This window comes from Pavona decussata, unplaced genomic scaffold (genome assembly GCF_977016875.1).
Source record: "Pavona decussata unplaced genomic scaffold, jaPavDecu1.1 SCAFFOLD_260, whole genome shotgun sequence".
Lineage (NCBI taxonomy): Eukaryota > Metazoa > Cnidaria > Anthozoa > Scleractinia > Agariciidae > Pavona > Pavona decussata.
The window spans coordinates 1,906,521-1,930,421 of NW_028145663.1; the positions used below are offsets into that span (position 1 = coordinate 1,906,521).

Consider the following 23,901-nt stretch of genomic DNA (forward strand, 5'->3'; position numbering starts at 1 on the left):
TATTATTCAACTGGCGCCCGGTGTGTGACTGGATCATATTTCACGTGATCGCTTATGGGAGGTTAAAAACAATAGAAAAATTCAAACTGCCAGCCCAAAAAGTGATCGCGGTCGCTTATGGGAGGCGGTCGTTTACGAGAGGTTCCAACTATCATGATAGTGATTTTACAGAAAAAGCTTTGGTAAAAAGGGAAAGTGGTCGCTAATGAAATGTGGTCGGTTACGAGAGGTTCCAACCGTAGTGATTTGAGGGAAATTTTTGCTACTTTAAAAAAGTGGTCGCTTATAGCAGGTGGTCGCTTATGAGAAGTTCCACCTAAAGCGATTTGACTTCTTGGTAAAGCGGTCGCTTATGGAGGTTCCTATAGCTACTTTGGGAAAGTGGTCGCTTACGGGAGGTGGGCGGTTACGAGAGGTGCCAACTAGAGTGATTTCACTGGGAAAGTTGAGCTAAATCGGGAAAGTGGTCAGTTACGAGAGGTTCCAAATATAGGGATTTGACTGGGAAAGTTTGGTACTTTGAGAAAGTGGTCGTTGATGGGAGGTGGTCAGTTACGAGAGGTGCCAACCAGAGTGATTTCACTGGGAAAGTTTTGCTACTTCGGGAAAGTGGTCACTTACGAGAGGTTCCAACTATAATGATTTGACTGGGAAAGTTTTTTATTTTGGGAAAGTGGTCGCTTATAATGGGAGATGCCCACTTATGAGAGGTTCCACCTATAGTGATTTGACTGGGGAAGTTTTGGTACTTTAGGAAAGTGGTCGCTTATGGGAGGAGGTCGGTTACGAGAGGTGCCAACTAGAGTGATTTCACTGGGAAAGTTTTGCTTCTTCGGGAAAGTGGTCACTTAGGAGAGGTTCCAACTATAATGATTTGACTGGGAAAGTGGTCGTTTATGGGAGATGCCCGCTCATGAGCGGTTCCAACTAACCAACTGGCGTGATGTCCCATGACTCTGCCGACTAAACGACATTTAGATTTAGACTTAGATTTAGTGATTTGACTGGAAAAGTTTTGGTACTTTGAGAAAGTGGTCGCTTATGGGAGGAGGTTGCTTACGAAAGGTTCCACCTGCAGGGATTTGACTTGAAAAGTTTTGTGGTCGCTTATGGGAGGTTCCAACTATGGTGATAGCAGTTTTGGCACTTTGGGAAAGTGGTCGCTTACGAGAATTCCCTGTGCGACGACCTCTCGTAAGCGACCAGGTTTTATTGTATTTCAAACCCTCACGTGCAGACACCAGCACCAGATAAATGAGCAAATCATGGCCGCCCTAAGTCTTCAGTCCAACAAGGTGAACCTGTTCAAGTGTAAAAAATCCTGCTGTAAGTGTGCTGTAAGGTCTGGTTTATTCTAATTGTTTTATCAGCCACTTCGTATGACGATTCTTGTGAATTATTTCACAAAATCAACAAATGTGTGGTAATATAAAATAATCACACAGCACTGCAGTCTTGTTCTTCTACTACATGACTTTTCATTACTTGGAAAAAGTCGTGTTCTACAAAGTGTTCAAACACTGATTCTCTACCTAAGGTGTCATTTCTTTATAAATAAGGAAGGTTTTGTATACATAAAAATATACTATAATTAACAATTATTCGCATTGTGTAAGTTACAATTGATCCCCCAAGACAGACAAGAAACTTCTACACACCCAGTGACTCGAATTCAAGATCTTTTTCAGTTTCATGCGTGTAATCATTCCACCACGTCATTTTTGAAGTGCAAAAAATATTAGTCCTGCTCTAATTGATCATGCGGAGAAATAAGGGCCTTTTTTTCTTCCTAATTTCCCGTTCTGGAAATTTCACTACGCTTGGGTATTTAGTCACCGAGAGGTGCGGTCGCTCAGCAAAAATCCTCATGTTGTCATGCTTCGTGACAACTCGTGTTTTCGCGAGTGTTCGTAATGAGTTTTAATTGGACGAAAAGAATCAGGAACTTCGAAGTTTTCCGAAAATGTCACCACAACTGCAATAAATTATTGGATCAGTTTTCAAGGAGACTGTGCCACCGGATTTTAGTTGACAAAACTGAGATATTACTAGGATTAAGTTTCCTCGCTCAAACAAGAAATTATCCTAAAGTATCAACATCAAATGAAGTTGTCAAGAAACAACAGACGGAAAAATAACAATGAGCCTCTCCGTTTTTAGTTGTTTTTGCAGGTGCTTGAGAACGTTGATCGGACGTTGATCCGACTTTTTCCGGTTGCAGACTTAAGTCATCTGTGACCAAAGATAATTACAAAAGAGTACGTTCGCATTGCAGTTTTTTAAACAACATTTGATCATTATCACTCTTTTTATTAAATAGGAGCAGAGGCTTCCCTGATGAGATTTTTGCTCTAGGTTTGACGCGCTATGGCAAAGTTTCTTCGCCAATATATCTTTAGTTAGTACAATCCCGCAATGCTACAATCTAAAGTTACGTTAGGCGATAGTCCCTTGAAGTACAATAAGGGGGAGGAGAGAGAAACGAGAGGGAGCGGGAGAAGGGCAGAGGGCAGAGTCTCCAGGAATACTTAAGGGGAGGTGAACAGTTTCATTGGTTTTGTCTCTTTTGAACGTTCTCATAAATATATACACTGTGGAGAAAAAGGTCTACAAAATCGTTCTTTATACAATCCTGTCAGTCGCCTCCTCGTCTCTTGAACCCAAATCCTCCTCCCCCCGAATCAAAGCTGGTTGGTGAAGATATCCCGGAGGACTTAAGGGTAGCAATCTCCGGGACGAGGAGACGGCTGACATGTCTACTAACAGAACCAGAAGTAAGCCGATTCGATTTTCTAGTTCCAAGTTGAAGATGTTAGTTTTTCGTAGTCACAGTGTTCTCGTAGAATCTTTGCAATGGCTGTACAGATAAGTCAATGTTTATTTATACGCAGACAGCCCTTGGCGACTTGAGATCTCGACAAATTGTATATTTTCAAATGTGTGACTACACGTCCTCTCAGTACAACTCATGATAATTTATTCTTGATTGATTTTCAATGACGTCATTCCACTCCACTTGAATGTAAGCCAGCCTCACTTGCAAGTTTGGTCGACCCATTCTTTTTTGCACCAATCGCATTTGACTTGACAGCACCAAATAAAGGTACAGTTACATTTCACGTCTTTTACTCTGTAAACACTGTTATAACCTCTCCCGCAGCACATTTCGCGACAACTATCGGTGCCGTCAGATGTCTTATTGCACGTTCGACCATACGTACCCAGTATTCCATACCTGGCATCTGGCTTGCAGAAGTCCGGAGAGTTGATGACATACACGAGACTTGACGAGGACGGTCGCCGGCTATTCGTGAATCGCTTTTTGCCACGTCGACCACGCGATAGCCTCGTGAGTTTGGTTTTGCTCTTGTTTAGTTTAACTTTCAAGGCACCATCGAACTTTCGTCGTAGTTCGCCGGAGACCAATGGCAACTTCGGCATAGTTCGCCAGCACACTCGGACGGTACAGGAACCGGAGACACCATGACACTTACAACTCTTGCCCATGTTGTCTTTAATAGCCTGAAAAAAAAAAAAAAAAAAAACAAACACGAATAAGGGTCAAGAAAAAGGACGAAACAATAGGGAGCTTAAGCAACGACAACGGCAACGGCAACGGCAACGAAAACGTCATCCGAAAATATCTTTATTTCATTTGTGCTACTACGCGATTATTTCAACGCGCTCAACTTTTACAAAAATGACGAACTATCCCGGAACTAAATTGGTAGGAGTGGCGTACAAGCTAAGAAAAAAAATGAAAAATTCACTTTTGTGCGTTCACGTTCTCCACTAAACCTTAAATGTGGTCTTTTCACATCGTTTTTTTGCAGAGGACGGCAGAGAAATGTACCAAAAATGTGAAACGCACGTACAGAGCGATTGTTTTTGCTCATTAAACCTATTGTTTTGCGGCGTTGTCGTTGCCGTCGCCGTCGTCGTTGCTTAAGCTCCCTGGACGAGAACTTAGTCTCACAAGATGTCTTCTCTCCTATCCGCAGCACCAAAACGAACTCTGCCACTCCCACATTTTCCCAATTGATGTGTGTCTGGCCCACGTAGATTAGCAACTGCTATCTGTGGGCCAGTTCATTGCAACTAACAATTAAAAAAAAAATGTTGTAAAAGAAATGTGACGTTATGGTGAATAAATGATGGATGTATTTTTTTTTTTTGTTGAGTCAGTGACACAGGCATACTCGAAAAACGAACATATGCAGGATACAGGATGTTTGCATCCAGTATGCAGGATGTTTGTCACATGAACCTAGTTTTTTTCCTACAATAGCTCTCACGAGTCTCCTGTAGCTCAGTGCTAGAGTATCCGAACTTATAATCGGAAGGTTATAGGTTTGACTCCTGCTGGGAGAACTCAGATTTTCTTTCTCCGAGTATGCCTGTGTCACAGACTGAAACAAACATACATCTATCAATATTGTTGTAGTTTGAAGTTTGAAGAAATTTAAATTGGCTGCAATCCTCAAGTGTGACCATTCAGATGAAAATTACTGAGCAGTACTTTGCTGCGGTCCAGTATACTACTTTGTACAAGGTGGTTCTAACTTTTGGGTCTGGATGAAACCCTAAAGTGTGACTATTCAAATAACCAGTACTGAGCAGTACCTTCTTGTGGTAATATTTGTGATGTTGTATAAGTTTATTCTAACTTTGACTGAGTGACATCCTATATTGCAACCATTCGGTCAAATGAAAGCTATTGAGCAACAGTCGAGTCTGTGGATGAAGCCCTAAACTTTAAGCTATGATTACTCGTGCATGACTATCAACCGTCTAATTTATCCCGATTTGCACGACCAACGCAACGATGGAAGCATCAGCGAAGGAAACTTTCATCTGCTGACGTTTGGCACGTACCAGTCATGCGTGCGCGGACATTCACATTAAACCTGCTGAGCAGAAGCGCTGTTCCTTTATCAATTTTGCAAATGAGAATCTTTGTTTTGGACGTGGATATCACGTCAATACTTGTGCCTTCTGACGCATATAACAAATTAGTCAGCAGAATGTGTTCTTAATTTATTTGTTTAGTGAAGTGCGTTTACCGTCAATGGCCAAAGGCGCTTCTTGCGTTTACCTCAACAAAGCGGAAGGCAAACAAACCGACACAACTGTAAATCCAACGAAATAGATTGTGTTTAGTTGAAGGCTTTTCGCTGCAAATGTGTAGGCAGGTTTCACTACGCTCGTATTCAAAGTTATCCTATGCAAAGTCATTTGTTTTTAACACACAAAATTATCTTCAAACCAGCGGGATACTTGAGGCGCCAAGACAAAAAAATGGCAAAGAATTGATAAATACCATCAAGAATATTGCCACGGGCTTCAAACTTGTGCCTCAAGGTGAAAAGAATCATGATGGAAGCATTTGTTTGGAAGACCAACCCCAAGATATAACGATAAGCCATAAAAATAAGAATGTTCAAGAAACGGAGAAGTTGAAATAGATTTGGAGCGGTTGATTTGAATTATATTTTGGCTACGTTTGCAAACCACAAAAATTAACGAGCAAATTATTATAAAGCCCAGCAGGAGGCAAACCACGAATTGGCGCAACCGTTCAAGGGTCATTCCTTCGTAATTAAACTTTGAAAACTCCAATTTTCTCTTTCAAAACACTTGATACTGCCAGAGGGCAACAGATAATGTAGTTTAAATTGAGAAATCAGGGAAATTACATTCAAGACATGTGTTGAAAGAATCGATTAAAGGCGATTTGAAACTTTTCTCTTTCGAGCTAAAGTTCAAGTTTTGAAATGTGGTTGCGACTCGTCAACTCTTGAGACCGTGCGTGAAATCGTAAGTGTGACCATTCACATAAAAGGCAATGAGCATTACTTTCCCACGGTACTAAGTATTATGTTGTACAAGGTAGTTCAAAATTTTAGGTCTGCAGATGAAATCCTGAACTGTGATCACGCAAATGATAGCCCGCCAGCGGTGCTCTCCTGTGGTGCTGTTTGTTTGCAGATCTAAACGAAATTTTGACCTTCCCTAATAACTAATAAGCATCAAAGCACTTGTTCGCAAAAAACCAATAAAGTCTAACTGCTGTGGCTCCCGCTGAGGCTCACTCAAAAAACAAACATTTTAATAACGAAAATGAGATAAAGTTCGTGGAGGGGTGTGGACATATGATGGATGGTTTATGCATCAACGCCAAAATTCCAAATTGCTTGTAGACAAGCTAATACCATCCTTTCTGTTTCCTACAACACACTGTCTCATCCATAGTGATCCGTTGCGCAGGAGGCGCCATAAAGTTGATAAAGTTTAGGATAAACATTTTTCAAGTCACGAAAGTTTGATGATATTGTAATATGCGTGCAGTGGGGTGTTTACCTTATAGTGCTGTCGTTGCGGCTGATATGTTTAAAAGAATGATTTAGATGCTACAGATTTGGAAGTTTTCCGTTATTAGCGTAAAATGTCCACATTCCAAAGACAGTAACTAAGAATTGGACTGTTTCCAACTTTAACACGTATCAAATCTGAGCTGCAAGGATACGAAGTATGAAGCTGTGTAAGATTAGACATCTAGGAATATCTCTTTAGAAACGGACTACGATATGGCTACATCTATACGACTAAGATATGATTACATAGCCGAGAAGTACTGCAAAAATACAGAAAAATGCGAAAACGTTTTGAACAAAAAAACCCCAAATATTTGTTAATAACACAATGAACCACGGACAAAGTTGGTAAAGAATTTTGTTTGCAACAAGAGCTCCTCTAGAACTCCATTATTACAACATTATTTGATGGTACCCTTTATGGAAGGACTTAAATATCGATTCCAAAAAAATCGGTTTACAGTTACATAGATATATAATCCTATTCTCACCTCAAGAACGTTAAACTTCTAAAAGCATATTAGAACCTCGTCAATGGAACCAAAACTATTTCAACAATCCTGACACTTAACGGAGATAATCTGTTTTATACTTAAAAGCACGTGCGGCTTTCATAAAGCTAAGTAGATCGTCTTACAAAGCCGTTAATTTGATTGCAATTTATGAAAAGACTTGGTATAGTGTCGATATCCATGATTAGAGCTTTGTTTCAAGAAAGAAAAAATATTCAAATATTTGAACGACGATGAAACAGTGAATCGCCCCTTGTCGTCTCTAGTTGTCTCTTATAGGGGCGTGAATTGGGAGACCAGGAGCAACTCGGAGGCAGGAATGTGATGATAGGATCCCTCAAGCTCGCATGCAGTTCGTAAATTTTCTCGAAATCCCCCACCACTCTCGCCTGGCAAGAAGAGGCGATTGGGCGCAAGTCAGGATGAAGCAGGTTTTGGACGAAAACCCTCGCACTACTAACTGTTAGCAAAGTCAGCAGTTGAACGTCAATTAAATAAAGTAGGTTGGGGTTTTTTGTACATAACAAAATGTGACTCAAACCTAACCACTATTGCCAACTGTAGCCTTACACAAGACAAGTTCTTCTTGTCGATATATTGGGCATTAAATTTACCGCAAACATTATCTGGTAGTAACAGCATTGCAAATGAAATTATGACCAATTTACAGGTTTTGAGGGCGGAATGTGCTTACGTTCTAATAAGCCCATTCCTGTGAGGGAAAATCTGGAAAGAAAAAGGAGTCAAATTTTATAGCGCTACTTTGCGTGGTCCTCTGTCTTTAAAGTTTGTGGCACCTACAGTTTATGGCTGAAGAGTTTAGCATGGAAGAAAGGTTCAGGAACTATGAGTTCAGAGTAGGAATGAAAAGTAAGTTCTCAATCATAATTAAAGTTTCAGTCTTTTTGATGAGTACTTTAAACATCTAACTTTCTTTACGAACGACTCGATTCCGTTTCATTTTTTCGACGAGAACAATTAATTTGCGCGACAAGACCCATTTTAAAATGAACTTTCTTTGCTAATGAAAAAAGTTCACAAACATGTCGAGGTCAATTGAAGTTCCATTTAATATACATCAGAGGAAAACTCCCTGCTGTAAAAATAAATGAGACAACATCCGGAACATTATAATAAAACCTTATCTTTAAAGATTTGCTTTGTAGACGAGAGAATAATATCGTTTCCTTTTGTTTTAATATTCTAGAGCCGGAACGGTCAGGAATTTTTTCAATTTAAAATTGCAGCGAGCTAAGAAAGCAATACGTCCTGCAAAAACTAGATCTTTTATGAATTAGTTGATAAAAACTTCAATACGGAAAGGGTGTGTGAAGGGTGGTTATCACGTTTTCCATGTTATCGTCCCTAAAATGGTTTTTCGAGGTCACTGAACAGGAGGGACCCGCGAACACACGAGGTTCCGCGCGCGCAAGCCAGACATGATTTTCTTGTTGCGATTTGTTTTGTTATTTTGTGTCTGGCGAACCATTAAATTTAAAAAGGAAGGGAGTGTAAAGGGGTCGTCATCACGTTTTATCGAGACGAACGGCAGGAAAACGCGAGATGACGTGTTTCCGCGCGGATGGCGGGTTCCCGCGCGCGACAGTCTCGAACGGAACTTGAGGTCAATATTTGCTTCTTGTTCCACTTTGTTTCGAGTTTTGCTTTCGGAAGCCGCACAATTCACAGTTTACGGCCCACGCAAAGGAGCGGACACCTCAAAATGATAACAAAGTCATTAAAAAAGCTGGGAGCGACTGTAAATCCACCACAACTTCACAGATGTTTTATTTTCCTATTCATTAAGTTATAAATTCTATCAAATTGGAGATTAGCCTGTCTCCTATTGTTTCTGGGCGATTCTGGCCAAAATATTGCGGTTTTATCAGAAAGGAAAATGAAACGGGAACTATGGTCAATTGTTTCTGAAAAAAAAAAACGTACATATTCTCACGCACGTGAAATCATTTATTTAATTATTTTCTTAATATAACTGAATTTTGAATTAATGTTTTGGCTTATCATCTCAGTTGAAAACGTAGAAAGATTCGAATGCTGACGTTCCGAGCGTTTGACCTTCGTCAGAGCTCTGACGAAGGGCAAACGCTCGTAACGTCGGCACTCGAATGGTCAAGAACTGTCAAGTGCTGTATTTATCATTCCTTGAAGTGCGTGTCTAAGTAAGATTTGTTAGATGCGAAAATATTTGCTAACACCGGTGAAGATGTATCGCTTTTAGGATGAGCTGCTGAAATATAAACACGATTTATCTCTGCTGATCATTCTCTATATTCTCACGAAAAGTGTCCTTGATTCTTACCAGGAGAAATTATATTCAGGTCACTCTTGGGTTAAATATGGTTTAAATTGAGAGTGATGTATATTTTAATCAGTGAAACAGGAATACTCAGGAAAAAATATCCGAGTTCTCCCAACAGGGATCGAACCTAAGACCTTCCGATTACTAGTTCGGATGCTCTACCACTGAGATACAGGAGACTCGTGGAAGCTAAGGCTATTAAACTAGGTTTAAATAGTTTCCTGTTCAATATGATGCTTGAATTGCTTGTCCCAAAATGATTCTTAAGTTTAGCGTTAACTCATCGACTTTAAGGAGTGAGTGTATATTTCAGTGGCCGTATTATGAAGCCCTTTTAAGATGTTTCCTATTCACGCAATAATTTAATCCATAACATATCCTTTCATGGCTTAACTGGCTGATACAGGGATATTTTAACTAGTTAAGTTAACCTTAATATCAGCGTGTCAACACCATGAAAGTCCTCGGCAAGACAAACTCACGGCCCTCTACATATTCCATCTATCTCTTTATCGTATTTACATTATTGTGGAATGTGGTATATCAAAACGGCTGTGTTAAGTTATCTATTTACCCTTGAAATTCATATAGTTGCAAAGCCCTATTTTTGTGAGAGCTGTAAGAAGATTATTAGAGATTTTGGTATTAGTAACTGTCATGACATATATCCCATCATATTAGCATATTAGCGGATAGGTTTATGGATTTGACCTGAATATAGTTCAGCTAGGTTTTACAACTTTTTTGTATGCAAAAACGACCTTGTTTAGTGAGGTTTTGCTGGAGTTTATTTGTCAGGAAACCAAAACATTTACAATATTCAAGAACCTATTTTAATTTGGCTTCAAATACAAATTACGTAACAACTCAAACCAAAATGTGATAAGGAAGTTATGGACTCAACGAGCACGTTCGCGAAAGTTAATGTTTTGACAACAGAGAGGTCTCTTTGAAAAATTTCTGAACTTCCTTAAAATTAGCAGTTGATTTTGATAAACGATAAACCGATTTTCAGTGACGAACCTGTGTGACCTATTTCTGTAGGAGCTATAAGAAGATTATTTGAGATTTTGGCATGAACTATTCTGACAAATATGTCATCGGAGAGGCTATTAAAAGACGTATAAAAACGAAGATAAATTTAAGAGGTTGGGGTGAATACAGTTTGACTAGGCTTTGCAAACAATCTGTGTGCAAAAATGACTTTGTTTAGCGAGGTTTTGCTTGAGTTTATTTGTCAGGAAACCCAGACATTTATGATATTCAAGAGTCTATTTTAATTTGGCTTAAAATACAAACAACCTAAAAACTACACAAACAATATTTGATAAGGAAGTTGCGGATTAAGCAAGCACGTTCCCGAAAGATGGTGTTCAAATATCCAAGAAGTTTCTTTGAAACATTGGCGAACTTCCTTAAATTGACTATCAACGGAGTTTTGATAACGAAAAAGTAATTTTATTCATGACCAAGAAATTGAAAATCGAAAGCATACGTGCAGGGTGTTAACTTCATTACGTGTGCAAGTCGATAGCCAAACGATATCCGCAGTTAAAAGTGATAAACCGCAAGGCTAAATACCTTCGGAAAGTACAAAGGCATAATTTGTATTTTTGGGTACATTTTTAGGCAGCGGAACCGAATCCTCAAGTCGATTACTAGCTCGACTTTTCAACAGCGGTTTTCATTAATTATCGAGCGCGAAAAATACGGAAGCGCTTGGCTAAGGAAATTAAAGTTGAAGACGTGGCCACACAGACTAAAAAGCAGATATCATGTTTGAAAAACACTCAGCAAACGCCGACGACGTGCGCTAGCACAGATTTGAGGAATACCTCAAAATGTCGTTTATAGACAGTCAGTTGGAGACTTGCGGTGATTCAGTTTGCATACACGTATAGAAGAACGTAAGGGGTTCTTACAATGCATCGGCTACAAGGCAGTAGTATCAAATATTTTTAAAACACCGAGTTGCTTTGCTTGATTTATGCGCAATTTATGTGTGCGATTTACGCGATTTCTGCTTGCTTCGACTCTTGCTGAAAAGGCGTGAAAGCGCGCCATTTAGAGAAAAAGAAATGGCATAACCAAGATGTCATGTTCCCATAGGAGTGGCAAACGAGACAAATCTTTCAGACTCTCGATTTCCTCATAACATCAAGGAAGGGACCCATAGAAATCGCCACAAAGTTAACACCCATTGGGAATGCACTAGGTTTTAATATTTTCTTGTTTTTAATCTGATTATAATTCTTCCGTTGTCCGTTTGACCAACTGTACATCCGTCTTCACACCTATTTATTTTGCTTTTATGTCTCCCGCCTGCCTGTATTGCTCTATTAAGGTGGGGCTCTACCTGAATTTGAGTGAAATTTGAAGAGGTTTTAAGAATGGATAGAAGAAAGAAAATGATTTTTGGAACACTAACAGACAGTCGATAACCACGCAAGAGGACCTCAGGTTGCTAGTGGACTAACTTGGTATCCGTCTATTAATTATTAACTACAAATTTTAATTTTAAAAATTCACTAAATCTTCAACATTTCTTATTTCTCTTAATTTTACCAATCCTTCAAGAAAAATTATTTCCTTCCAAATATACCTAAAAATCACCCAAAAATTCATAAAACACCCCAAATCATTGATTTGTGTTATGAATGGAGGGTTTTTGTATTGCTTGAAATGCAAACAAGATATTTCCATTTGACCGATTTTAAGCGGCGTGAAAACGGCTTTCAGGTGAACCCCCACCTTAAATCGATCCAACCCGCACAATTCCAGTAGTGAGTAATCTAAAGTTCCTCCAGACTTCTTAATCAAAAAAAGGTTATAAGGAAGCATGCTTTCAGGATGTTAATCACATTGGCATCTTATTAAAACTAAGTTAAAAATTAGCCTTCGTATCAAGAAAAAATTGGAAAATGCACGAAAAATGAATGATATTTTTCAACATGAACTTCTGGGAATGAGCTTCCCAAGTTCTCAGAATTTTTTTCAGGTTTTAAAGCTCGCTTGGTAAGACCTCACTGTAAGAATAGCGTCATATGGCACACCTCGTCATAACAGAAGCTTTTTAAGTTCAGCCAAAACTGACGTCGTGTAATGGGCATTATAAAATACCTTCCAACCTAAGAACATCACTACATGGCTGCGTCAAACAAAATTCAAATTTCAGAAAAGAATCAACTCTGTTACAAGCGTTGTTTTTATGGTTGCTGGCTGATTGACTGCGATTAGTGCTAGTTTTTCTTTTTCTTTTTGAAGCTTGAGAGAAGTGGGAGGTCCGGACTAGAATTTGGCCTACATTTCTATAAACTAACGCGGTTACTCATTCCAAAGAGTAGGCTGTGGTGCCAACCTACACCCAGAGGTTTATAGTCTACAATATAAACGTCACTCTTGCCTGTGCAAGGTTAAGAGCCGAAAAATATAGCTTTAACGAGAACGGATTCGTTACAACCTGTACTTGGTAGCTTTGTAGCTGTTATTAGTATTGTCACACAGTGGTTCACAAGGCACTTGCGTGACGACCCATAAACAACTGCCTGAACAATTGCTTACGCTCCCCGTTCTCCGAATTGTGCAATGATGAGGAAAAACTACTTGTTATACATTTTCGGCTTTTCGATAACCGACTGGACGGAGAATTTGGTGCGACGAGCTGACAGAACACTACGTGTTATAACAATTTATAATTCTGTCTGGAATTGTCGACACGAACAGGATAATGGAAGGCATGATCAGCGCTTACCTTTCTTCCAGCCTCATTGTTATGACGAATGACGTAATCCGATATAGTCTTCCCACTCTTGCTCGGATCCATGAATTTTATGGAGTAGTCATGTCCGAACCGGAAGTCCTCTGAGCACCCTCCCCATTCCCAGCTCAGCTCTCCACTCTTCTGCCCTCTTCCTTGCATCCGGGAATCACAGCCACACACGTCCCAGTTTCCTTGGGTGCAGCCCTTGGTCACCTGGTAGGCCACTCCTGCAGCAGCAATGGCGTGTAGGTACGAACTCTCTCTGTTATCTGAGGAGAAAGCAGAGAAGATCATTCAGATAAAAAAACAAACAAACAAACAAACAAACAAACAAGAGAGCGAGTTAATTAGTCAGGCAGTCGGTCGGGTTGTCAGCTAATAGGTATGAGGTAAGTTGGGAGAATGGTAAGTAGGTTGGTAGGTTTGTAGTTAGGAAGGTTGGTTATGTAAGCAAGCAAGTCAGTAATTTCCCTAGTAGGTATTAACTAGCAGATAGAGGAAAAAATCGCAGATCAAACCTTAAAATCAGTTAAAACAAACAAGAAAACAAACAAAGACGGTACCCAGCACAACAAACACATTTGAATAAACAGCTGAAAATTGCAACCGGGCAACCGGTTCAGGCATGCGATAAAACAAAAACAGGGGTGAATTTGTCTCTGTGTAAAGCAACGAAAATGGCGGGAAACTCAACTAGCGTCAGGGTATTGTCAGGTAGGTGCAAATAATCTCGGTCAGCGGAGTGCAACAGCCAGAATAACATAGGGAAAATGTTGATGACAGTGGAAGTAGCGAATACATAATTAAAACCGACCGTTCGAATGATAAATAGCACAGAAATATGACACTTGGTATTTGTGCTCTTGCTTTCTACAACACACACGACTTTATCGACTTTATGTGAAAGCTAAAACGTTTATAGGAACGGGAACTCTATATTTGTGTCAGCTTCTGTCTCTTTCTCAGTCTCTTTCGCACTGGCTCGTTCTCAACAAGCGTACCGCACTAGCATATCTAAGACAACCTCGAGACGATGTGACAATTAGTTTTAGTTAACTATCACAAAAATCTCTTATCTGTTAATGTCGATCTAACTATGTCATCATTAGTCTGTGCTTCCTACGTACGTCGTACAGACTGCGTGGGAAATTAAATGACTTATTAGACTTTGAGGCGCCCCTCGTACTCTTATATAAATTCCATATTGCACGCTAATAAAGACGTCATCAAAAAAGTAAAAGACAGTTTTATCGTTTCATAGCTTTCGAGCTGACCGCGAAGATTAAAAGCTAGGTGTTAATAAAAAGTTAGCTTTCAAAACGAAGGTTAATCGTGACTGGAGTGGACAGCAAAACAGAAGTTTGTGATTTCACGAGTGGCCTCCTTCAAACGGAAAAGTTATCGGTGCAGAAATTGAGGTCAGACATAATATTAAGATATAAAAGCAGCACTGCGTGACGTTTAAAGGTAAATTTAACGAGCTTTTCCATTTCCCGTTACATGAAACTCTGGTTGGAATTTCGCCGCCTCTGAGATAAACTCTGCAGCACTGAATGGTGCCTGAATGCGTGGGGTCGCTTCAAGCATCGCAACTGTTTTAACAGATGCAGCTGCTTTAAGGCTACGAATGACACGAATACAACAACGAGATTCCAACCGAAAACATTCACAGCATAAAAGACTTCAGCTTTCTATCGTGAAATGCAAGCGGCCATACGTTTTGGAAAGAAAACCAACAGCTGCACCCATTACGCAACTTTTACTTTTCTTGTCTCAGCAGATGCTGAGGAGTTTAAAAAAATATTATTATAATTGTCTTGGGACTGATTGCAAAGCAGTAACGTTTTATTCTAATTCACTCTAGACCACACAGGACCAAGTGAAGGTCATCACACAAAGAAAGTCTCAAGCGAGATCATGTGAGAGTGCGTTAGAGAGCTCGCTCTACATTCGTAGCGTGCTTTCGTTCAGGGTTGAACGTAGACGCGTTCTTCCTTACAAATTTCGTCGAATTCTTCAACTTTTCGAACGTTACTCCACTACAGATTCTTTTCGTGCAACTGCATTAATTGCCTGAAATTATAATTCAACATCTAACATTACATTCGTTGTTATTTTAAAGAATTATATAACCGAGACAGCAGTGTAATTTTTACTTCAGATTTTTAACAACTCGAACCCTCGGTAACTCGAACCAATTTTCCTTTCCCTTCAGGTCATCTTCTATATAATTTACCCTCGATAACCCGAACTCCCGATAAATCGAACCTTTTTCAATTTCCCTTGAAGGTTCGAGTGATCGGGAGTCGACTGTAGAACGAGGGCCTGTCAAATTCTGTATAATCTGACTGAGATATTCCCATTTTAGTTGCGTAAAACAACAGCCTTCATTCTGTTCGCCCATACTCCTCATAGAGTGAGAGCGTTTAGTTCTAAATGTCTCAAACTTTTCAGCTTGTGCATGAAATCCTAAAATGTGACCATTAAAATAAAAACTACATATTGAGCATGCGCAGCCGCTTTTTGTGACGTTGTCAGTTATTATGTTGCTCAAATGTGAAAATATGGTTGTTGTGTGGTTCAGTTTAAAGGTGCAGCCATTTGAATAAAACCTATCGAGCAGTTCTTCCCTGTAGCGCGGTTGATTTAGAAAATGTTCAAGTAAAGATTCAATGCAAACTTTAAGTAGACATACAATTGTGGTCTCTTAATATGCGCATTTGATTGGCTGAATCGTCAGTGACTATGGCTGTTGTAAAGTGTTAATCTACTATCGTTCTATCACGAATGCTGTAATCTGATTGGCTAGTACTCTACTTACTATATCTTCTGTGGTAGATAAGGCGTTCGACTGGCGCATTTTCATCTTCAAAACAACAAATCAATCAAGTACGAACTTTTCACAGAAGTGGAATACAAATCAACATCTATACTAACAAATATCCGCCTTCAATTGCTATACATTATGGTTGATTCGGGATCCGCCCTGATTAGAATTCTCGAGCTTATGATCTAATTGATAAATGGACAAGGATCGCACGCTATTTCCTTGAAAAGTAAAAATAAGGGTGACCTTTTTTTTTATCATGCGTCTAGAATAAAGCAGTTTTTGTATTTCAATCATTTAGTTGTCTGCTGAAACAATTAGACTGCCAGAGCACGCCTGTGTTTTCTACAGTCAATAGTCTCCCAGTCAATTGGGCTGCCCATCACTGACAATTTCTCCATAGAATACTTGGTTTGGTAGACTAATTAATTACTACACTGCGGCAAGTTTGTGTACCGAAGCAATTTTAAACGATAAAAGAATCTCGGTCGGCGTCTAGAAGACGCTGGAGTGAGCCATGGGCCACTTCTTTGAATTTTTTGTTTTGGCGTGTGTAAATTAAGAGCCTAATTCAAGCCAAGAAAGACTGCCAAGCATCGCAGTAAATCAACGCAAAACAACTACAGCAACAACAAACAAACAAACAAATCACATACAAACAACAAACAGCACACTTTGATTTGAGAGGCCAATCTCACACACTGCATATTTGATTCTTATGATTAACAATCATTTAACGACGACATTTTGGATATGAGTGCCGAGTTGGTAATATCCAATAAGCGCAAGTAGAATAACTTTTGATAAACACAACCGAGAAATATTGCTAGATTTGCTACTTTGATTTTGCAAGAATAGACCAGAAGACGAATTTTGGCCGCTATTTCTCAGGCATGGTATAATGGTTCATACCCCATGGCTGCTCAGCCAATCAAAACTCTGGAATTGGAACATCGAATGATCACGTTTTTAATAACTTGAATTGTAATCGCGAAGCGACCAAAATACGACGTTTTATCGGGAGTAAATTAAGAAATAGGCGAATAGCGTTGCTTTAATTTCCAACTCTCCGCTTTGGAGTGCTATAGCTTGTCACATTTGATCTGAAATCTCGATCAAAACTTTGAGAAACGCTATACTGTTCTTCTGAAAGATAATTGCCGCTTCTAAATTAAAGGAACGTCTGGATTGACGTCAACACACGGAATACACACTGCAAAGAAACCCGACAGACTCTTACAAAAGAAACAGCAGACGATTTATCTATGATGTAATGGCCTTAATCCCCTGTTCGGCGGCAGAAAAAATATTGAATTCCGTTAGCAAATAATTCAAGATAACGGATAAAGACATCCAAAGAGTGTTCCGCATACCTAGAGGGCAAAAACTGATGAATCTCGAGAGTGATTTGGTTATGGGTTTTCAAAGCGTTTGTCGGTAACGAAAACAAAATAGCCGTGTATTATGAGCATAAACTTCTTAAACTCACACAAAAAAGCCAGTGTACAATTTTCACTGTTGCATGCGCTCCATGTGGAAAAAACGAACTGCTCGACACAGGAAAGACATGCTCTAGCTCATTCATTTGAATGGTCACCGTTAGGAACTTATCCGCAGACTGAAAAAAAAAAAATCTTGCAAAGCACAGGGAAGTACTGCTCCGAAGCTTTCATTAGAGAGGTCACATTTAAGGATTTCATCCACAAAATCTGAAGTTTGAATCAAATTATACAGCATTATAAACTGCATCATAGCAAAGAATTGGTGTGCGTTTTTCAAAGCTCCGGAACGGCTTTCTGCCCCGAAAATAAATTTTCTTATTCCTTTTCTACAGATTGGCGGTTGCTTTTTGTACAAACTGTGTGTTTCTTAATCTTGGAAAACTTCAAATGCTTTTGCTTTCAAAATTATTAAAACTTGAGACTTTGGTAACGAATTTTATGCATGTGAAATAGTTTTTCGGGTCGGGGAGTTTGAGAAACGCACGCCTGCGCCAAGGGAAAGAACGGCTTAGTCGCTTTCATTTGAAAGGTTACACTTCAGAATTCTAACCTTTAACTCGAAAGTTTGAATCACGCTGTATAGCATAACGAACTCAGCATCAAACAGAAAAGTACGGCTCAGTAGCTTTCTATTAAATGGTTACACTTGAGAATTTTAACAACAAGCTCGAAAGTTTGAACCACGTTGCACTGCATAACGAACAACACCAAAGGAAAGTTCTGCTCAGTAGCTTTCATATAAATGGTCACACTTAAGGATTTTTACCTGAGAACCAGCTAACTAATGTACAGCCTAATTAACAAAAAGTGCCAATCATATTTAAAAGGTGTCACTCCAAAAATGAAATGTTCTACGTATTCTGAGTAGTTACACCACAGATTCAAAAGTTTATTTAATAATTCACTGTTCGACTTTGGAAGGGAAAGGTCAGTAAAACGTCCCGTGAGACGACGAGGTCGCTTCTCGCTCGCATACCAACGCAATCGTGTTTGTGTCCGTTTGTATTGATCTGTTCCATTCTTTTTTCAATATACATCAGCTACTGTGTGCTGCACAGTAGGACATAATTGTGAAACAACATTCTGGTTCGCCACGAAATGGTGGGAGGATTAAGCTGTGTTTTGAAACATTAACTGGGCTTGTAATTGACCCATCATGATGGAAATATTAACTTTTCCTACTGATTGACATAGATTTATTTTCATTTTAGTTTTGAGAAATTTTGCGGTTTGTCAAGACAACATCCTGAGTTGAATAGTTTCTTTACGCATCAATAAAAGTGTGCAAGTTGAAAAACGAAAAATTTCCAAATTTCGTTTTGATAATACAGTGTTGTAAAACGAAAACTGTGACCACAGGGAAGTATTGTTCAAAAGCTTTGATTTGAATAGCTACAATTAGGATTTCAACTAAAAGCTCAAAAGTTAGAACAACCTCGTTCGGCATAACGAAAAGTACCACAGGAAGGTTAAAATTGGTACTGATAAAAACCGAGCTTTCAGCTTCATTTTAAGGGTCACACTTTGGGGTTTTATGTAGAGACTCAGAAGTTAGAACCACCTTTCACTGCGTCATAAACACTACCTCAGTAAACGTACTGCTTAGTAGCTTTCATTTTAGTGGTCACACTTTATGATTTCATCCACAGGGTCCGTAATGTAGAACTAGCTTGATCGACTCAATTTGAAGCGAAGTAGATACATTCAAAACTGGACAGGAGAAATTTCGAGAGAGAGGTTACAAATATTCCGTATTTCACATGCAATGACGAATAGAAGAGAAGTAACTGATTGCGTCAACAAAATAAACATTTCCCGATTCTTGAACAAACATCCAGAGCTATCAGCACCTTTTAGATTTACCGTGTTTACAAACGTGCAAAACTGTCTCTTTTTTAGTTGTTCTTTTGCAAAGATCGTGTCATGCTTTTATCGCAGGAAGGCCAAAGAATTCAAACGCTATTCTTCCAGAACAACAAAGGGGCAAACGGACAAATGTCCCTTTTGACAAAGCTATTGTTCAAAAGCTAATTTAAAAGAAAATTGCCAAATGTTGTTTGAAGTTGTGATAGCTTGAACAACCCTCAATTACCTCTTTCTTTATAATTGCCGCCCGTAGTTTTGTTTTATTTGAAATTTCCTATTTCACGATGGGTAATTTTCGCAACTAACAATTTCACACAAAGACAAAGGCAATGAAAAGAAGGCTAAAGCCTAAGGGGTATCAAAAACTATAATAACGAAAGGCATTGCAATTATTTGCCAATAGGTCAATGACAAACGTAGCGGGACAAATCTCTTTCGGGATTATTTTGCTAGCTTCTAGAACAGCTGTCAGTGGTGACTTGACTTAAGACAAAAAAAGTTGATCGATCATTTTGGGTGGCGCTAAAGCTGAGCTAACCGAGCAAATCGTCAAGGATAGCACCAAAGCAATTGATCTTGGCAACGCTTTAATCCAAATGCGACAGCAGACAATAGGGCTCCAAATTTCTCGATGAAATGCTCCAAAGGAAACGCATTCCGTGTTGTGATGTTTACAAAGGCAAAAGCCAACCAGACTAATGTGTGTGGTGTCAATTAATTTTTTGTTGCGGTGAATTCCACAGGAAGAGTAAAACACTGACGCATATGTAGTAAATTTTTGGACTATTTCTTCTCGCTTTCCGTTGTCTCAGATAAAACCTGCCCACGCTCGTGGGATTGACTTTCAACACGGGTTAAGGACTCTTTAAAGTGATTGTTGAAAGTCAAACGGAAATTAAACGCCACATGACTATCCACCCGCGCGATTTCCAACTCGCGAAGAGGCGCGTACACGAAATCGTGAGCGCGCGAGTGTGAATTGTAGTATTGGGCATGCACTACGCTCATAATTTGTTTGTTTTCAAAATTTATTCGCCTCTCTCGTAGATAATTGCTGAAAGGACCGGAAAATTGAAAAGCTAGAGTTACGTTGATATTCGATTTCTCTAATGAAAGAAAGCCATTATAACAGAGAGCTTGATACGAACTCTGAAACAAATACGCTGTAAACAAAGTGACAATTTACGTCAAATCCTCGATGACGAGCATTAAGTTATCTGTGATGTGTACACATTTAAGTACATTTTTCAACGTCTGCAATGCCCGAGATAAGGGACATAAAAGAGTCAAGATACGACGGGCAATAAGGCTGCTTGAAGCCTTGTGCGACGCTTAATAACATGAACAGCCGGTTTTTGCATAGGAAGTCTTCACGAGCTTGTTATTTCTTGGTGGGCTTCTTGAAAGGACTGGTGTAGCTTTCAAAGAAAACAGTGTTTATGTCTTAAGTTCTATTTATCTATCAAAGGCCGCCAAACTCAACAGTAATCACCGTTTAGCTTTTACGTTGATGGGGATTTTGGAATGTAGACACGTCGCTCAGACAAATCTTTCACACTTAATAGCAGATAACAGAAATTTATTACGCGCAGTTGCGCGAAAACGGTCCCTTCACCGGGGCAAACAGAACGGAACGGCAGTAAACGCCAAAAATGGAAGTGTTTGAGTTTCGGATCAGTGTTTGGCAAGGATGCAAATTTCCGAGACATCTCGTAATCCTGCTTTATTCGATTCTTATGTGCACAGATGTAGAAACACACCCCAGACTGAAAAAAGAAAAAAAAATGTACCGAAACGAGACAAGCTTTCAGCAGTTCTAAAACTGTACTCGTCAAAGAGTGTACCGATCAAAAGTCGAGTCGTAGTTGAAAGATTGTTAAACTCGGGCAAGAGCACAGAATTCTGAAGGTGTCTGCTGAGCTGTCCGAAAAATTAACAAAACTGATAAATGTGCTCAAACGAGCACCCCACAGCTAAAAAATGCTCGCACTGAGAAGCTTGTGTCAGCAAAACGCTAGGCAAACTTGGGCGCCTGAGGCAACGGAGCTAATGCCACGCAACGTGGCATCAATGGCTGTTAAAACTATTCCAGACCGGTCCATAGTTTGAAAGACAAGGCAAGCTGAGGTTCTTTGAAGGGGGGTTAAAACGGATTTCTGAAACAAAATATTTCCTGGGATTGTGGTTCGCGTAAAGAGAAAAACACATGTGAATAAAAACGGGAATAGATTGGCGATTCATGCGTTCTTATCTTCGTGAACACTAACACTCATTTCAAAGCAAATGAATGCTATAGTTTCCATTGGCTACAAAAATAACTTGGAGACGAATCAAACCAGTCGGGATTTCTATGATAATATTGTGCTAATATCACGCTAGGTCATAGAACGGAAGGAGAGGGAGGGATTCCTTTAGTAGTACGTTGAATGAAATAAAGGCAGCAGAATTTAGATAATGTGTGAGCAAATTGGAATATTACAAACATACCAGCTTTCAGCATTCTTTCGTTTTGAAAAACATCAGCGATGGTGACCCCGCTACAGTTCCAACGGCGGTCAGTAAACCGACTTCTGCACTCCTTCAATGCTAACTCGACACCATCACGAGCAGCGAGCCCCAGCACCGGCTGAGATGAACACTTCTTAAATTGATCACCCTTAAGCCACGAGCAAAACGCCTGAGCGTCTTCGCTAACTCCGCGAGTGTGTCTGTAGAGAGAAAAGGAACGATGCCATGAGCTAACTTTCAATATCAGACCACCCTTGCATGCAGTAAAACCCTGTTCTTGCTTCCACGAGCGGGCCGGCTAGTCATATGCAGTCAGCTCGCTGACGACATGCACGTTCGGTGCATCAATTACAACAACGACCACTTCTCGCTTGACGGTAAAAGTTTCACACTTTGAAACAAATATCAAACAATAATCCACTCACCTGGTCCTTACGTGCCCGTCGATCGCAGCAAGAACGAGGATGGATACAAAAGAACCAAGCCAGGCGCGTGCAATCATGATATGTTGTCTGTCGTTTGTCCAAACGCGACTTCAGAAATGTCTCGCTGTAGAGCTTCTGCCGGACGGCCTGACTCGTGTGATTGCTTAATGACCTGTGTATGTCAATCTAAGGCAGCGCTTCGGTATTTTACTTCAATGTGTGGAAATCGCGGTTTCGACTCTTCTCCCGCCGAGTTTTTAGCACTTTTTCAAGTAGCGTCGATTATTATAAGGTACTCGGACAAACAGTCTACTTGTGATGCGCTTGAGGTCAAGAAGGTACTTAATAACAACCAACAACAGCTCTCATCGCTTGATCGCCTTCACAAGCCAGTAATCTTGGCAATTTCGCGATTAAAATGAGCCGAAATAAGTCAATCGGGCGGAAGAATGGGTCTTGTGAAAGCGCGCGTTGTGATTGGTCCGTCAGCCCTTTGTGTTAGATCGCCTCTATTTTTCCAATAAATCATTTAATAACATGAGGACAAAACGCTTGTCAAAACAAAACCCGACTTAAGACCGAATTCAAATGTAAGAGGGGCCGGAAACCACGGAATGAATCGAGGCAACACGTTCCAGAAACGGACAGACTCGGCTAATTTGATGAACAAACCCGGACTCTATCCTCAACATGTGGGTTGCTAATTTCGGCAAATCCGGTTTGATACCAACAAAGTTGCGACAGCCCTGATTATTCCAGCACAATTATCCACTCAAGACTTCACTAATTAAACGTTTCTTTGTTGTTTATTAAAGTTGAAACGCGCGACCCGTTATTGTGCTCCATTTCAAACACAATCTTCCTGTGTTTGCGACGTAAAATCACGTAGTTATAGCGCCTTTGTCTGTCGAAGAACTCGTTGTAAGCGATCTGGTATCGCTTCTTCCATTGATAGCTGGCTATAAATAAAAAGAAGTGATCAGATACGACAAGAGCAGTCATGCTGAAAATAACTTTAGTGTAAATGCAAAGACTTGTTTTGTGAATCGGCACCTTTTGAAATGGTTTGGTGTATAAGAAGAAAAGAATGGTTCAATCACCCGTTGGTCAAATGTAACACGGGCTATTAAGAATACAACCAACAAACTGCATTTTTTTGCAAAGAAATTACTTTATCGCATCTACCCTAAGTTCGTTTTTTTTTTTATTTTTATTTGTTAATATAACAACATGTGGGTCAACAGTTCAGGATGATTCACGGGTAATTAAAGCAATATACGCGTGATGAACACAATCAGACGGTGAGATAATTTTCTCTTTTGAGGGTTGAGACCGTTTATTACGAAACTTGATTATTTCGAAAACACACAACGCGGCGATTAGCAGTTGCCGGTTTTCTTTGCCTTCTCCTTCGTTGTCAACCAAGCATTCAGGGAATTTCCATCAAAAATAAATCAAGGCGACAATTTGAGAGATTCATGTGCTTTTTAAACGCCTGTTAAGGGAGAGAAAAGACTGCGGGTGTGCCGCAATCAAGTTAACAACCACATTATCAATAAAAACGAGATGCACGGTCATGTACAAGAATTTTCTCGAAACTATTCTGTAAAACAAATTTAGAGAGACAAAAATGGTACACGAGCCCTCTTAGAAGTGTATTTCAATATCCGGTGAATGATAAAGTTATAATGAATCTTTTTGTTTTTTGCTCCGAATCGTTAAAAACGGATAAATTGCCGAACCGCCCTCGATTATCACTGAAATATGACGAAAGTTATTAAAAATTTTGCCATTCATGCGTGCCACC

The 23,901-nt window shown here is 39.7% G+C and overlaps 1 protein-coding gene across 1 annotated transcript; it reads right to left on the reverse strand.

The window, feature by feature from the left end:
* Positions 1–1,331: 1,331 nt before the first annotated feature.
* LOC146456252 (protein Wnt-7b-like) lies at positions 1,332–23,267 on the reverse strand. The gene is made up of 4 exons (XM_085093352.1): positions 22,095–23,267; positions 21,649–21,869; positions 12,958–13,235; positions 1,332–3,522 (listed from the first exon to the last, which is right to left on the reverse strand). The coding sequence occupies exons 1-4, from the start codon at positions 22,169–22,171 to the stop codon at positions 3,034–3,036; spliced, it is 1,065 nt and encodes a 354-aa protein (XP_084949478.1). The 5' UTR covers positions 22,172–23,267; the 3' UTR covers positions 1,332–3,033.
* Between the last annotated feature and the right edge of the window lie 634 nt (positions 23,268–23,901).